This window comes from Andrena cerasifolii, chromosome 13 (assembly GCF_050908995.1).
Source record: "Andrena cerasifolii isolate SP2316 chromosome 13, iyAndCera1_principal, whole genome shotgun sequence".
In the NCBI taxonomy this organism is placed as follows: domain Eukaryota; kingdom Metazoa; phylum Arthropoda; class Insecta; order Hymenoptera; family Andrenidae; genus Andrena; species Andrena cerasifolii.
Window position 1 is genome coordinate 6,785,864 of NC_135130.1, and position 15,946 is coordinate 6,801,809.

At 43.5% G+C, this 15,946-nt stretch overlaps 3 protein-coding genes across 7 annotated transcripts in view; 1 reads left to right on the forward strand and 2 right to left on the reverse strand.

Moving 5' to 3' along the window:
* Window positions 1-159: 159 nt before the first annotated feature.
* LOC143375830 (glutamate receptor ionotropic, kainate glr-3-like) lies at window positions 160-3,961 on the reverse strand. The gene is made up of 7 exons (XM_076825353.1): window positions 3,437-3,961; window positions 3,258-3,352; window positions 2,921-3,094; window positions 2,180-2,418; window positions 1,901-2,118; window positions 908-1,179; window positions 160-416 (listed from the first exon to the last, which is right to left on the reverse strand). Exons 1-7 carry the CDS (start codon window positions 3,635-3,637, stop codon window positions 203-205), a joined length of 1,413 nt encoding a protein of 470 aa, XP_076681468.1. The 5' UTR covers window positions 3,638-3,961; the 3' UTR covers window positions 160-202.
* LOC143375828 (uncharacterized) overlaps window positions 2,235-15,946 on the forward strand; it is a 193,134-nt gene continuing 179,422 nt past the window's right edge. For 2 of the 3 annotated variants that reach the window (XM_076825342.1, XM_076825343.1), the window contains exon 1: window positions 13,307-13,553. The gene's annotated coding sequence lies outside the window, so the exon portion shown is untranslated. Of the gene's footprint in view, window positions 2,365-13,306; window positions 13,554-15,946 lie in introns of those variants that run through there. The other variant, XM_076825344.1, reaches the window with a different exon arrangement.
* The window catches only part of Ror (tyrosine-protein kinase transmembrane receptor Ror), a 244,867-nt gene continuing 233,254 nt past the window's right edge, over window positions 4,334-15,946 (reverse strand). For 2 of the 3 annotated variants that reach the window (XM_076825340.1, XM_076825338.1), the window contains exons 5-13: window positions 10,962-11,052; window positions 9,637-9,856; window positions 9,440-9,564; window positions 8,841-9,376; window positions 8,525-8,764; window positions 8,302-8,435; window positions 8,009-8,225; window positions 7,334-7,944; window positions 4,334-6,898 (exon numbers count right to left, since the gene is read on the reverse strand). In XM_076825340.1, coding sequence (XP_076681455.1) covers window positions 6,212-6,898; window positions 7,334-7,944; window positions 8,009-8,225; window positions 8,302-8,435; window positions 8,525-8,764; window positions 8,841-9,376; window positions 9,440-9,564; window positions 9,637-9,856; window positions 10,962-11,052 — 2,861 coding nt within the window. In that variant the 3' untranslated portion in view covers window positions 4,334-6,211. Of the gene's footprint in view, window positions 6,899-7,333; window positions 7,945-8,008; window positions 8,226-8,301; window positions 8,436-8,524; window positions 8,765-8,840; window positions 9,377-9,439; window positions 9,565-9,636; window positions 9,857-10,279; window positions 10,465-10,961; window positions 11,053-15,946 lie in introns of those variants that run through there. The other variant, XM_076825341.1, reaches the window with a different exon arrangement.

Below are 15,946 nucleotides of genomic sequence, written 5' to 3' on the forward strand. Positions count from 1 at the left end.
GAGAAATTGTGAAATTATTTAAAAAAAAAAAAGTAGATTCATTCGATATTTTTTTCAACTTTTTGAAAATAGCGTAGCAGTGTTTGTGTTAAATTCAAATTTTTAACATTATCTTAAATTAGGAATCAGGAAGGTAGTGGGATGAAGGAACTACTGTGCTTTTTCTTATCAGCATAGTTTATTAGCACACTTGTGACATCAATTATTTACGTTTAGCTTCGCAGAAAAATACGATTTTCTCGAGGCAAAGTATTACGAGAGACAGAACAGCGCCAATGCATGGTATGCACAAGATAAAATACACTTGCTGTATATCGACCGTTTTGAAGGGATGTTTTTCTTCACTTTTCATCCTGAACTCCAGCCATCTATCTTTTAAAACATCTATCAGGCCAGTTTCGTGCAACTTCAGTATCCTGTAGTGGACAATCACATTTAAAATAATCTTACTCCCTCGACAAATTGATTTTCCATATCAGCTACTCCATTAAATTGTAATAATTTGACATGAAATTCACTTTTATTCCAAGCAGGCACCCTCGTTTTTTTAATATAACCTTGCAACGGTGGGAAATGGAACAAAACTTTAAATATAATAATTGTTCAGTGTTTCATTATTATTATTATTATTGAACGGACATATTCCCCTTCAGTTTACAATGATAAGAAGTAACAAAAAATAAAAAAGGAAGTTTTGTATCCCCTATCGCGCTTTCAAAAGAAAAATGCAGGTATATTAAAAAAAAAACTAAAAGGAGTGACAACTTTAAGGGTTGATTTCACCCCTTCAGAGTGAATTTCTTAGAAAAAATAAATTTCTCCTTGCATACTCCAAAATGCTCTACATTCACACGAAGCTTCGTAAAAATCATAATTTTCGGAATTTCAATTTCGAAACGATACATACGACGTGTTGATGAGTTTCTTGTAGGGGAAACGTTTTTGTAAAGCGAACCCGATCCAAGTCTGAAAGTAACTTTGCCCCATCGGGATCACTTGACACTCTTGGCACCCTTGACAGCTACGCTTGTTCCTGGCGTGGATCTTGTCCTCGGTCTCCAACATGGCGGTCAAGGATTTTGCGCGGCAGACGTCCTGGTGCATCAAGACCGGCTCCTCCACGAAACGAATACGATTTTTGTAGCTGCGCGACCGTTTCGTCGACTGTTCAGCGATATTCTAAAAATTTATCAAATCCATGGCCAAGGCTCTTTCGATGCAATTCAACAATAATTAGAAATTTATTGCTTTCCAAAATTTGGCGGTCCCCAAAATTAGATGTTTCCTAAAATTTGCCGCTCTCCAAAATTTCATGCTCCCCCAAATTTTCCGCTCCTCAAATTTTATTACTCCCCAAAATTTCTCGCTCCCCAAAATTTATCACTTCCCAAAATTGGATGGTTGCCAAAATTTGATGCTCCCGCAAATTTGATGCTCCCCAAAATTTTCCGCTCCTCAAAATTTGATGCTTCCTAAAATTTGCCGCTCTCCAAAATTTGATGCCCCCCCAAATTTGTCACTCCCCAATATTTGATGCCCCCAAACTTTATTACTCCCCAAAATTTGATGCTCAAAATTTCTCATTCCCCAAAATTGATCGCACCTAAAAATTTATCGCTTCCCAAAAGTTGATGCTCCCAAAATTTGGCGCTCCCAAAAACTTATCGGTTCTCAAAATTTGATGCTCCCCAAAATTTATCACTTCCCAAAGTTGGATGGTCCCCAAAATTTGATGCTCCCGCAAATTTGGCTCTCTTCAAAATTTGATGCTCCCCAAAATTTGGCTCTCTTCAAAATTTGATGCTCCCCAAAATTTGTTGTTCTCGCCAAAAATTTGTCACCCTGCAAAATATATAAATCCTCCCCTGGTAATAATTCAGAAACCGTGTCGAGTACATACCGTTAGGAATTCGTTAACCATGGACCCTTTGAAAGCTAGAAGTTTGTAGTTCGTCTTGTTTAACAAAGTCTCTAGGCTCGTGAACGGTGGTGTAACGGTTTGATAAGTCATTCGATAAATAAGATTGGAGCTGAAGGACAGCAGGATCAACCACGCGAACATGCTTTTCGAGAACGAGAGTATTTTATTCTGATTGTGGAAGGTGCTTGGAAGGTAGCCTGGAAAAGGGGCGAATTCATTTGGCTGCGTTTTCTCCCAGTGCAGTGTTAAATCGAGTACCTTGGCCACACATTACGGAATAAGTGTAAAAGAAGTGATCGTTCAAACCGAAGTAGTCCCTCGTCCTTTTTAACTTCCTCTTCCTGGCGGAGTTTCGGTGCTGCTCGTTTTGGAAAACGTATCCAGCCACGCTTAGGACGGTGAAGAGGAACACGAGAACGTACCAAATACGATGGCTGAACATGGTGACTATCCACTTGTTGTCTTGCTTGTACGCGGGTTTTATGTACAGTCGATACCTTCGTTATGGGATTTCAAATGCGGTTATCAGCGCAATAGTGGCGGAAACCCAAAATTTTTGTTTTGAAATTACAATTAATGAAATTACTATTAACGTTCTAAAGCCATTGCTTTAATTTCTATTTTTAGGTACATAGGTATGATTTAAAAAAAAAATAATATAATTGCTAAGGTGCAGGATCAGCGGAGAAATTTTTTTCCGAGTGCGGAGTTGAAGGGGCGGTGGGAGTACAAATTAAAAAATCAAAAATGGTAAAATAACGACCAATGCTGCATAGACTAGTATTGCGCGACGTAAATCAACAAAATGCTCAGTGCCGAAACACGTTTTCGTCCTCCCATTTTATGAATATTTTTAGAAGATTGCTCAGGCCATTATACAGTTAAAACTTTGCACCAAAAATTGTAGGTTACGCCACTAGTACGCCGATATACAGAAATATGAGCGACCAGAAATGAATTCCACTATTACTAGCAAACCTCCGCCACAGAACCGCTTACCTAGTTGCCCAAATAGGGAACGTGTAATCCAGCATGTTTACGCGGGCAGCGTAATACCCAGTGCGCATGATCACCTGCGTTTCGTTTCGCTCGAGCAGCCCCAACAGGCCGTTGTAACTTCCGTTCGCCAAGTGCACCCCGAAATTTCGTTCCTCACTCTTCACTATCACCAGACTGCGAATGGAATTACAGCCATGTGTCTTTGAAGCCCGACACAAAGAAGAACAAAGTCACGAGAGAAAGATCGAAACTCCAGGGGCCGTAGTTGGCTCCGCCCACGTAATCACCCCCTCGTAACTTACGATCCAAGAGATTCGCGTTAGCGTCAGGGACGTACGTAAAGTTCAGCTGATCAGCCAGCAGGTTCCATATCTCCCCGCAGACGCCAGCCACCCTCGTGTCGTTGTCGTGAAACATAACTAAATCCCTCTCCTAAAGGTAACGATAAGGAATGTTTGAGCGTCGGCGGTGCATGAGATTTACGGGCGATATGTGCGCAAAGGGCTCTGCTTAAACCTCGTAGTAGGACACTTTCACGGCTTTCCCGCTGATATCTTTCGCGACCGAGTTGGCACCTCGAACACCAGCAAGCTTTCCAAATCCAGGCACCCTCTCTAGAGCCACGAAGTCTTGCCGATCCCTGTTCCAGATCATACTCCTGTCCACCTGACACTGCACACCTGTGCAATAGAAAACCGCGAAGATGATTGCAAGCATGGTGTTCGTCGCGTGAAAACACCCTGGCCGATGGTTTCAGGTGTGACTGGCAAATCGCAGCGCGCGCTACTGGCTCGCCCCTTAATATGCAACCGGCAATTCTTTGGGGCACGTTCGTGCGGCGAAGGTAGAACGTACAGAGCGTTTGCATTTGCAAATTGCGTGTTAACGTGGGTGGTCGCGTATCGATTTCTGGGACTGGGAAATTACTTTCGTTTGTAGATTTTTAATGTTCTCTGTTTTAAAAGGGTACCGTCGAGCCTGCCGGATTTTGCGGCTTACGTGGCGATTCTATGTGGAAAAGTGAGGCGAAAATGTGGAATAAAATTTTTCCGCAACTCGCTTCGTTTCGGAGAAAATTGTGTTTGAATTTCGGCTGGGCATGCCCCTTGCGGTAGGTTACCCGTCTGGCGCAACTGTGCCTTGGTGCGCGCGCACCCCGTGGAACTGCAAACTGAATTTCCTTGAAAACGGAGCTAGTTAGGAAGAAATTTCGTTTTATCTTCTTAACTTATTTTCACGCGTAGAATCGCTACCCTTCCACTTGCAGCAATTACGAGATACCATGTTATAGTAATTCTACTTGTATCAATTCTCTCTGTTTAAAGGGGTATCCGGTAGTGGTCAATAGTATAAAAGATTAGCTCGAGATAACCAAGTATCGAGCGTGCCGGGGGGAAGAAATAAAGACAACGGTTTCATACAAAAAACATGAATCGTATATATCATACTTGACTGTATATATAAAGTTCTTAAGTTTATGATCTTTCGTCGAAGTGGTTGACATAAATTAACTTAAGCCTAACCATGGTGACGAGCCTTCGACGCGGTTACAGGAGAGATACGATACAGTTAATAATACAAACGCCGAGTCGGAGGCTTGTCATTCTGAAAAAGTCTCGTTTCAACTTAATCGATAGGTTTACTCTAGTCGTCTCCATGAATCTCGTTCACATCTATCGGCATCTTTCCTTTCTCTCTCTCTCTCTTCTACCCGATGAAACATGCCTTCCGCTTCTCTTAATAGAAAATTATAAAAAGTATATAGTACAGTTTCATTCGATCACTCTCACTCCACGCTCTCCTAACTTAACTCCCTCGCTTATCGCTCTAAGTTCCTGTCGTTTAGAGACAGGCGCCGCTAGGGCTCTTTCGCTCGTGTTCTACCGAGTTTCATTCGGATGTTGGACTAGTTTCGAACAGTCCGAGTGCGTTAACGCCAGCCTAGCCACATCTACGCTCTATACACGAATGATAATATGATCCTGTATAATTTACACATTAATATCGTTGACAACTTGTCTGTTGAACGTCGTCGAGTCCTCACAAGTGTTCACTAGTCGCTACGCAGTCGTGGGATCTTTTAGAATGAAGACTCGCTACGAACTTAGGAGCCTCGGAACTTGTATTAATCGTGACGATCCATTGATTGCTCGTTCAGAAGTTTGGTAACAGAGAACGTGATCTCATTAGATTCCTAGAAGAGTCTGATGGTCGACAGTACAAGGATAATGATAGTGTATTGAATTTATCATGCATGATTCATCGATGCCAGGTGAATTGCTTTATCGATTGACTATACGTTTCAATTATTCGCATATCCTTTCGGGCGCATTTATTGCTATCCGCGCTTCGGCGTGTGATATTAGAGACATTGCTTTTCGCTTAGAAATGAATCACGCGCATTATCAGTCCACGTAGACCCATTAGAAGTAGAAGAATCGTTTATGAAATGCACAATGAGACCGCGTTTCGAGTCGCTCGTTTTCTTTAGAGAACGCTTCTATCGCTACAACGTACAGCCGACAGTTTATTATTGTGCCATTTCTGGAAATCGGTTTCGCAGAGTCGTTGGAGACGCTTTATCATCTAAAATACTTATCATCAGTCTGGTAAGCACACAATATTACAAACATAACCGACGTTACACGTATATTACATCCTAGCAACAATATACCAGTGAAATATCCTCACGGTCCCGAATACTTCACGCGTGTAAAAGTACCAGTAAAAATCATATAAAAGAATCATCGCCCCCCGTTTCATTTACAATTTTGCTGATAGGATATCCCCGTTACCTCGACGCAATACAGACGAAGTATCATCTACTTGTAGACTCATATAAAACTAATGTATAAACTCATCGAACGCTGTTGAATATACTTGCGCACATATTAACACGGCTCCTAATACTTTCAAATACAATTGCGGAGATAGGCGTTAAATAATACAGGGGGGAACATTAATGGTACAGTCTACACTGTATACATTCATATTTATACGTATGTATATTCCATCGTACTGTGTATAAAAACGTCACGGCCGTGATGTGGGCCGTTCCTGTTACTGCCAGTATAAAATATGTATATCTCGGTGGAAATAAATATAAATGCAGAAGTACGGCAGTGATTGGGTGTCGCGGGGTCGTACCTAAACTGTTGAACGAACGTTACCCGAAGCTTTAAAGATTCAATTGTACCTAAAAATGGACCGTATAGATACCTTGTACAGCGATTATGGTGAATATGCAGAAACATAGAAATCCGCCGCGAACGCGACATCTGATCGCCGCTTTCACTTCGATACCCTGGTCTCGGTTGTCACCTTGCTGGGATCTGGTAACCTGACAACTAGTTGCGCCCCGTTCTGCATCGGCCTGGTGCCGTTCAGTGTGCTCGTCTTGCCCATCGTTTGCGCGGTCGGCGGTAGAACTTTCTTCGCCCCGCTCAGCTTCGGCGAGCAGCACTGCTTGTCGTCGTACTCGTTCAGATTGATGTTCGCCTGATTAGGGTAATTGGGCGTCTTCATGGGCGTGCTGTGGTCGCTGAAGCCGCAGTTGGTCCTCTGCTCGACGGAGTTAGAGTTCTGGAAGCCCGCTGGCAACATTTTTATCCCATTGTGCTCGTTCAAGATGCAGAAGGTTTGCTCCGTGGTTCCTTTAAAGTTCCCCATGTCCTTCTGGTCGCACTTGTATATAGGCGCGGACAGCTGGGTGGAGTTGGTCTTGTTTGTGCTCTTGTGACTGCTTCCCGAGTAGCTGGTGATGGACTCGTTACAGAAGTCGCTCAGATAAGTCTGGTTCACGTACCAGTTGTGTAGACGATGGTGTATCTCTGGGAATTGCGGTCTGCGGTTGGCCACCTCGTGCCAGCACTCTATCATTAGGCTGTAGATCATTGTGGGGCAGTCTTCGGGGCACGGTAACAGTTGCCGCGACCTGATCATGTCTATTACTTCTTGATTATTGTATCCGTAATATGGCTGCGAACCGAAAGAATAGTTTAAGCTTCTGCGATCAACAGAGGTGGTCAAAAGAAAGTTGGCCTGCGGAAGTAAGCTTTACGTATTTCGGACAACTTCCCACGAAACTAAAGGCAGGCTCTCATTACGCCTCGCCTCGGCTCAGTTTATTCTTCCTATGCTTTTCTTATGCAGTTTGACAATTTGACTCACACTGCGCCTCGCTTCGGCGCGACTCCGAGTCGCGGCTTCTTCCTCGAGAATATTTTGAGGAAGAGAGGCGTAGTGTGAGTGGATGCAATGCCACCGCACAGGAAGAGATTCTCTGAGCAACTGACCATACACATGAACCGAGGCAAGCTCAGATAACTTCAGGTACGGAAAAACCGAGGCGTAGTGAGAGCCTACCTTTTCTCTTCCTTTTGACCACTGTAAGCTAGGGAACAGCGCAATTACCTGCAAACCGTAACTGTAAATTTCCCACAGTACGACTCCGAAGCTCCACACATCCGACTCTGTGGTGAATTTACCATAAACAATTGACTCCGGTGGCATCCATCGAACTGGTAGTAGACTCTTAGATTGAACTCTGTAGTAATCACTGCTGTATATGTCGCGCGACAAGCCGAAGTCGGAGATCTTCACTGTTAAATTGTCTCCGACCAGGCAATTCCTCGCGGCTAAGTCGCGATGGACGTAATGATGGCTGGCTAGATATTCCATGCCAGACGCGATTTGTAAAGCGATGTGCAAGAACTCCGGCTGCTCTAAAATCTTGCCGCTCCCGTTGTTCAATGGCACGTCCGACCGCGGCGAATGGCAGATGAGGAACTCGTGCAGATCGCCCTGGGTCATGTACTCGAACAACATGCACATTGGCTCCCCTTTCAATATTACACCGAGCAAGCAAATGATGTTTGGATGCCTGAGGTCCGTCATCAGATCCACTTCTCGTTTGAAATCACTCTGCGTCTTTGGGCTTGCATTCTCCTTTAGCGTCTTCACCGCCACGTAAATCGGTGGCTCGCACTTATTGCCCGTTTGCAACTCTCCTTTGTAAACCTTGCCTGAAGGAAGCACAGCAAATAATCATTTATCGTCCGACTGGCGAACAAACAATTCGATGCTCACCAAAAGCCCCTTCGCCAAGTTCTTGCAGAAGCACGACATTGTTGGTAGTGAACTGAGGTACCCGGTTAGTGGACGTTCTACTACTACCGCTACTCAATGTCCCAGTACCTGGAGTTGTATTGCCAGGACCAGCTAGAAGGGAACTCATCTCCATGGGTTGCGTCGTGCTTCGTCTTCCATCGTATATGTTCTTGTCGCATTGTATGCCCGTCAGCATCTATCGAGTAAACAGTGAAGTAGTATTTCGTGTGCACCGGCTGCACGTTTGGTTTATGGGTCGCGCGAAATCATACTTTGTTCGACGGTAAATGATTCATCTGTCTCGTAGACTTCCTGCTTCTGTAACAGCAGCAATAACAGATCAATATGACAACAAACCCTCCTGTTAGCACAAAACCAACGACTGCATAGATCCATAAGTTCTCAACTGTAAAGAGACAGATTCCTTTCGTCTTACTCCGTAATTGCACCGCGAATACATTTCCTCCTCCCGCTTATCAAAACAGCCGAGCTTACCGCATTTAGGTATATCACAAAATTCCTTCTGTGTCTTGTTGTTCACGTAAACGTAACACCACGGCTGGGATTCGTTATTGCCCGGATTGCGGCAATACGAATGCTGACCGGCTAATTCGGGATAGTCGGAGATCTGAAGATTGAACAGAGAGTTCAACCACTGCAAGCACGGTCTTCCGCTGATACTCGTGTTCACGATACCGCGGTAAGACTTTCCGCTTCCCCAGTAACAATGGTCGTCTGAAAACAGCGGCAACCTTTACACTGGCACGTTCCTGTACCATCCGAGGGACCGTAGGATACGGAAGCTACTTACTTTCTTGGACATTGTTCTCCGTGGACAGTCCAAGGCTTAAACAATCACGGGCCTCGGGGGTATCTTCCATTGGTAAATCAGAACAATTAATTAAAGGCACTTGATGTCCGATCAGTGGATGCCGTTTCGCGATCGCGTACTCTTTCCTGCACAGCTCGTTCTCCAACAACTCGCACTCCTGCCGGCAGATCCTTCGTAACTTCCGATTGATCTCGTTTCTGCTGGTGGACTGTGCGTCGCCGTAGCTGATGCCGATCATTTTCTTGGTGGAAGGCTTTCCATCTTTATACGGATTGAACTCGGAACCCGGTCCCAGCGTGGGGCTGCGCTTCCTAGGGATACCGTGCGACCGCGAAATATCGTCTTCGTCCCCGTCGCCTGTATCCTTCGACAGAACACCCTGATTATTGTTTAGAAGGTGAAATAGACTCTTTGAATTCTTAAGCTTGAGGATGCTGGCAGGATCACGGCATATCGGGAACGCGGAGTAGCATAGGGATGGCTTGGCGTAACCTTCGCAGTTTGACGAGACCTCGCTGGAAACGCAAAACATTACAATTAATGAATCTCCCGCAACCGAATCCACGCGATTCTCTTACTTTGAGTATTCGATAACTCCGAAGGCTTTCATCAACTTGTCGTCGAGTATTTCTTGCGTCATCGGGTAGGGAATATAAACCAGTTGCTTCTCTAAAAACTGCGCGCACGTTTTCCCTGCGTACACCTGAAAGAATAATGCAACTCGTTATTCGGGGGGTAGGAACGTGCTCGTGTTCTCACGAAAGCCAGCACGTACCTCGCACTTTCCTTCTTGATTGTCTCTCCTCCCGGGCGTTAACTGCATATTGACGTTTCTAAGGCCGCCGATTGTATGAACGTCTGTAGTACTAGGTTGAAAGCTAGTTGGCTGTGGGCTTGGCGATAATATACTAAACGGATTCGTTGATGCCAAGTGAGAAATGTGTGGCGTCGACATTCCGGTTCCTGAGAGGTCTAATCCATCCCCAGGCCTAATGCTGTTAAAAAAGCAATTTTACATAGCATTACGAAAATTACATTTAGGTTAGAAATGTAACGATTCATTTAATACTCCGTGAAATACAATATTCCGTTCGTTACATAACCGCGCAGGGGTTCAGAGCTCGTACGCAATAAAAATAACAATTTATTACTCCATTTCGTAAACATTTTCTGTGATGATTTCCCCGAAAAAGGGCGACTGTTTTTTTTTCAAAACATAACCTCGAAAAAATATATCTAGAAACGGATCGAACGAAATGAAGCGTTTTAACGTTTTAGATCATTTGAACGGGTGTATGATCGTTGCATCTTTATTAGTCTCTCGTGTTAGGTGCATCTCTGTGTATATTCTTATTGCAAAAGAAATACGCGGTATTTTTTCTGTAACCTTAACGTGTTTACGAGAAAGGGGTGTTCACCTTGTCTCTGTAACATTCGTAACATTTTTGACACTATTTATGGCACGTACAAAAATACACGTATTTCGCAACAATACTAGGTACAAGAGTAGCTTCATTATTATAAATTATCTATCAAAACATTTAATTTTAACAGAAAGCCAATGTCATTTGACACCACACCCGGCGTCCATCTGTAAACTGTCGCTAATCGCTGCTTTTGGCGGGGAAATAAAGAATTACAGTGACCTTATCGCGATATACATATTATATAAAACTGACTGTGTTAAAGGGGTGATAAATGAGTTCGAAATAATGAGAATTCAGTGGAACAATATCCTGCGTCATATTCTATGGAAATTATATTTTATTCCAGGATTTTTTATAACGCTGAAATTTCTTTTCAAGCACACAGGGTGTCTCAGAATTTATGATTCAAATGGGAAATTGTATTACCTGCACGTTTCTTCGTAGAATCTTTAAAATTAACTTTTTTTTAGTCTTGTATTGAAGTAAATGTATTTTCAATTTACTTTTGGGAAGGAGCCGCCCTATTTTGGCTATAAACATTTCGGAAATTTGTTGACGGATGGCAAGTTTCTGGCGTCAGAAACAGATGGTTAAATTGATTAGTATTTATGAGGGTGTGTTGTTAGGATATTATGCAAATGGCGAGAATATATCGCGCAAATTTGATATTTACCTGTCCATGAAATCGCTGCCGCCAGTCATGTCTGGGGAAAATTTATCGTCGTCCGATGTTTGGCCAATTGAGTGGTCAGGATGGATGGGAACTGTAAAGCAAATTCTTAGATATATTTTCAAACGAATTTCAAAGAGTGCATATAAAGAAAAGTTTCATTGTGACAGTCACAAAAATGATTAACAATAAGAAGACAATTTTCGTTTCGATACTTTAGGGTACAATTTTACCAAAATAAACCATTAATTCTCCCACCAACTCTGCTTCCAAATTTTTGACAACACCGCTGAGTTTACTTAACCCCATAAAACCAACACAAATTCGCATTCCCACCCTGTTTTCTCCCGCAGCACGGAAAGCGCATAATTTCTGTCCCCACAAAAAACCACCCGTGTTAGTTCAACAGCGTCCATCGAACCAAAACAACCCCCGGCACCCCTCCGTCATTTCCATTCGCCCAAGTTTGTGCAACTATTTGCAAACTCGAAGTTCTTGCGATTTGAATCCCAGCCACCCTTTGTAATCGTTCTTTTATCACGTCCCGGGCTCGCAGTCTTACCCACCGACAACCCTTTCCCCCCGCGAGTTTACATATCGTTTACAGCGGTCCCTCTCCCTCGATGCCGGGATACTTCGCCTCGCCTTTGGTTCCTGTAACGAAGACGAGAGAGGCGCGGAGGGCCGATAAAATTTGATACGCGAGCGAACCTGAAATCCTCCCCGTTCCCCGGCCGGTTTCGGGGTGTTTTTCCCGTCGAGGGACACCCCTTTGTACGCCCATCACGTCGCGCGTAGACCTTTTGAAAATCTCCGGGTTCGCGCGATGCCGCATTTCCAGCTACGTTTCCACGTTTCCTTTTTCCATCCCTCTTGCGCGCGCTTTTGTGTCGGTATAATTCTAAAAGAGTTGGGAGACACGATGAAAGGGGGGCGTGCTGCATTCGCTAAAAATCCTCCGACCATCGAATTTCTCTGCCCTCCCGCGGCCTCCCTTCCGCCTCTATCCGTGTTTCGCCAGCGTTGCCGCCTCCGTGCACACGGAAAATATCTGCTTTATTCGGGTTTGAAAGCGTGGGTAGATGAACTCTGGTTGTTTGCGGGGACATTGATACGTTTAGTGGATGAAATGCTTGTTACTCGCTTGCGATACTGGGGCCAGAGTTACGGCGGTGGGGTGTTTAATGGGCATGCTTCGAAGCTTGTGATAAGATTACATTTTTGGGAAGGTGTGTTCTGTGGAGGGGAGTTGTAATTATTGGAATATTCGAATATTCGAATCTCAGATTCGAATTTCACGGTATTCGAATCTCAAATTCGAATTCTCCGGTATTTGAATATTCGAATCTCGAATTCGAATTCTCCGGTATTCGAATTCGAATTCTCCAGTATTCGAATATTCGAATCTCAAATTCGAATTCTCCAGTATTCGAATTCCCCGGTATTCGAATTCTCCGGTATTCGAATTCCCCGGTATTAGAATTCTCCGGTATTCGAATTCCCCGGTATTCGAATTCTCCGGTATTCGAATTCCCCGGTATTAGAATTCTCCGGTATTCGAATTCCCCGGTATTCGAATTCTCCGGTATTCGAATTCCCCGGTATTCGAATTCTCCGGTATTCGAATTCCCCGGTATTCGAAATCTCAAATTCGAATATTCGAATCTCAAATTCGAATTCTCCGGTATTCGAATATTCGAATCCCAAATTCAAATTCTCGGGTATTCGAATATTTGAATTCTCCGGTATTCGAATCTCAAATTCTAATTCTCTGGTATTCAAAGACTGGAGGGGACTGTTCAATCATTTTTAATATTTAGGGGTTGTAGATTGATCATAAATCACATCAGTGGCCTCAGGATTCAATCTTGGGCAGACGAAATTCAATAAAATTCATTAGGAGATTATACAAATTTATTTAAAGAACGAAATCCAGTTTTCCTTTCTTTTTACAAAGCCCCTTCTTTGGAGGGTGCAAGCCTCCTCCCCTCGGGAAATATAAATAACAAAATAATTAAAGAATATATCTTTTATTGTTTATGTGAAAAGTCTAGCATGAGTAATGGGCATGGAGGCCTTTGCTCCCCTTCACTGTAAATTCTCTCAAGCAAACATTTAAATAATTGTATAAAGGACAATTTGAATTAATAAATTTAAAGCACGAAGAATTTAATACTGTATAAGTACGAATCGATATTCGTGAAAGTGGTTGGCGTAGTTACCGAGAGGTGAGCATGTCCGAGATTGTAAACATGCCGGAGGGCTCGAAGAATTTCAAGAATTTATGGCTCGGCGCTGTTTTGATTTGGAAACGTTTACACTCGAGTCTCCTTGATGGGCGACGTTAGAGTTTCCTCAGTTGGAGTTTGTTCTTCGAGTGTAACTCGTCGTGCTCGTTTAAAGTCGCTGTGCTGCCTTCGCTATTCGCTTGGTTCCACGAAGGGACTCCTTGATTAAACAGTTACGCGATAGAATTTATACGCGGTGGCGGGTGTGAGTGATTGATAAAACGAGTGATATAGTGTTGCAATAAAACACCGGCCACGGTATCTTCAGATCCCATCCCGCGGGGGATGAATCCGCCTGCCCAATTTGGTGAGTCGTTAATCTGACTTTCAATATTTCTTTATCAATATTTTATTCTCACCTAATTCATTATCACGTGGATGGAATGCTTTCTTTACTTAACCAAATATGGGACAATTCCCAGGATCAGTGGCGGATTTAATGGGCGGCCGATGAGCAGTTGGCCCCCAGGGTTCAATTTAAAAAAATAATTATCCAAACACTGTATGTTTTTTATATTACTACACTTAGTCCGTTTTTAGTAAACGACCTCTTCATTTCCCCCAAAAATGGGCCTCTCAGAATGTTTGTCAGCTTTTCTGGGCCTTTTTCCTTAAATCTGCCACTGCCCACGATAAAGTAGACTGTAACAAAATAAGTTTAAATGCTACAATGAACTTTGCTCACACATACAAAAGCCAGAGTGTAATAGAGGATAGCTAAACGGTATAAAATTATAGTTCCTTGTTCAAATTTCCTAATTTCCCAGCGAATACATAGAACTGTTCTATTTTTCAAATATTCACAATTGCAACACTCAAAGAATCTAATTTTCATGTCGCTGCAAAGTCATTTAAAGAATCGAGGGTCCATCGAGGTAAAAGTGGTCCACAGGGGTGGGCTCAGATTTCCAATATTATTTACCCTCCACAACCCCCTCTCTGTAAACTCGTGGCACATCCCGCGAACAGGACAAACACAGAGGGTGTGCCTCCCCGAAGACCAGTTCACGTTATAATAAATCCCCGCGATTACCACGGCGAAATTACTTTTCCTCAAAGATCCCCCGTCCGTCGTTTGATGTCGCGCCCGGCTATCGCGAATTTTCCCGTGGATCCTAATGTAATCACGGCTGGCGTCCCCTCGAGTTTCCCGGGGAAACTCCGAAAGGAAACTCGCCGGGCTGTCTTTTTCGCGCCACTTTGATCGGCTGTCCTTCTTTCGCGTCGAGGGGGCGGGTAATTACAAAAATCAGTGATTTAGAAAACACCCCCTTGATGGGGGTGCGGCTAACGTCTTCCGGGAAACTTTAATGCATCGCGACGTAATGTCACACGGCGTTTATTTAATAAAACTCGGCGGGGAGTGGTAGTTAAAAAAAAATGGTTACAAAAAGTTCGACCATCCCTGTAAAAATAATTCGCGCAGAATATGAGGTGGTTAAAATATATTCACATTTAAAATTCACTGCGAAATCCATCATTCATTAACGCCCGTGTTTTCATGCTTCAAGTGTGCGCGAAGCCAAATGGTATTTTCGTGTTTTAAATTCATACTTGAATTGATACAGTTGTCCGCCCGAAATTTGCATCCGAATTCCCCGCCATTACACCCTGGCTTCCCTTTTTCAACGGCCACCCTTGCAATTTGTTATTGATATTGAAAATTCACGTCGGACAGCATTTTACGCGTCAGTCGAGCCGGCGGAATCGATATCACGGTTATTTAAATAATACACCAAACAGCGGCGCGGCTCGCGTCTCGCTGAGCGCGCGCGCGCGCAGAAAAGAAAATAGATTTATTCAAATTCCCCGGTGTTTCCATTCACTGTAAATTCTATTCATTATCGCGCACGAAAGAAATACGCCGCGCCGTGTAATTCCGTTCGTAATTGCGCGCCCATCTTTTCATCGTGGGAATATTTGCTCCCCGTTGCACGGGCGGTAATGGTAATAAAGGGAACTATACGCGGTATGTCCATAAAAAAAAACAGGGGAAAAAGATAGCAGCAAACAAAAAGATGAAAAATGGTTCGAAAGCCCGCGCAAACGGTGCTTCATAACCGTGGTACAGATTTTTATGCACCTTCGTCGACGAATGGGGAATATACAGGGTGGGCGAGAGGACGAGTGGTGCAATGGAGGAAAAGCAAATCGAAAATGTGGAATATAAAGTTTCTCGCTGCGAGTCTCCATTCTCGAGAAAACAGATTTTTATTTTCTCGAATTATTTATCAGTTTTCACTTGTGTTTGCAAAGGGGGTGTTTGTGTTTGGTACTGTAGCATATTTGCTGGTAAATTTTGGTAAGTTTTAGACAGATGTGTGCACGCATATATTTTTTTAAATTCGTTTTTTTTTGGGGGGTGGCTTGTATAAAATGGTTCTACTTTACGTTTTCGATTTTTTTTTTCCACAATGAATTTTACCCTGTGCTCGATTGTATCACCCAACCCGGACCACCTAGTATACCTCCGCGATATCGAATCTGTTTCGATTTCAATTATCTTTCATTACATCGACGATATTGTACGATTTCCGTATCGTACGAACTCGATACGCGAAACTTCCGTTCCCCGCCCGATCCATTCGTTGGCATCGATTTATCGCGGCGTCGATAATAGAACGATACCGCGATTCTCCCACTTTTTAGTGAAATTGAAAGGGTCGCGGCGCGGAAGGGGCATGCGATCGAGAACACGCG

Bases quoted from the DNA above. Each gene is read 5' to 3' on its own strand.
- LOC143375830 (XM_076825353.1), bottom strand. From the start codon at position 3,637: ATGCTTGCAATCATCTTCGCGGTTTTCTATTGCACAGGTGTGCAGTGT. The intron at 2,119-2,179 runs GTACTCGATTTA...CCCCTTTTCCAG, and splicing joins TTCCGTAATGTGTGGCCAAG to GCTACCTTCCAAGCACCTTC. The intron at 1,180-1,900 runs GTATGTACTCGA...ATAAATTTTTAG, and splicing joins TGGTTAACGAATTCCTAACG to AATATCGCTGAACAGTCGAC.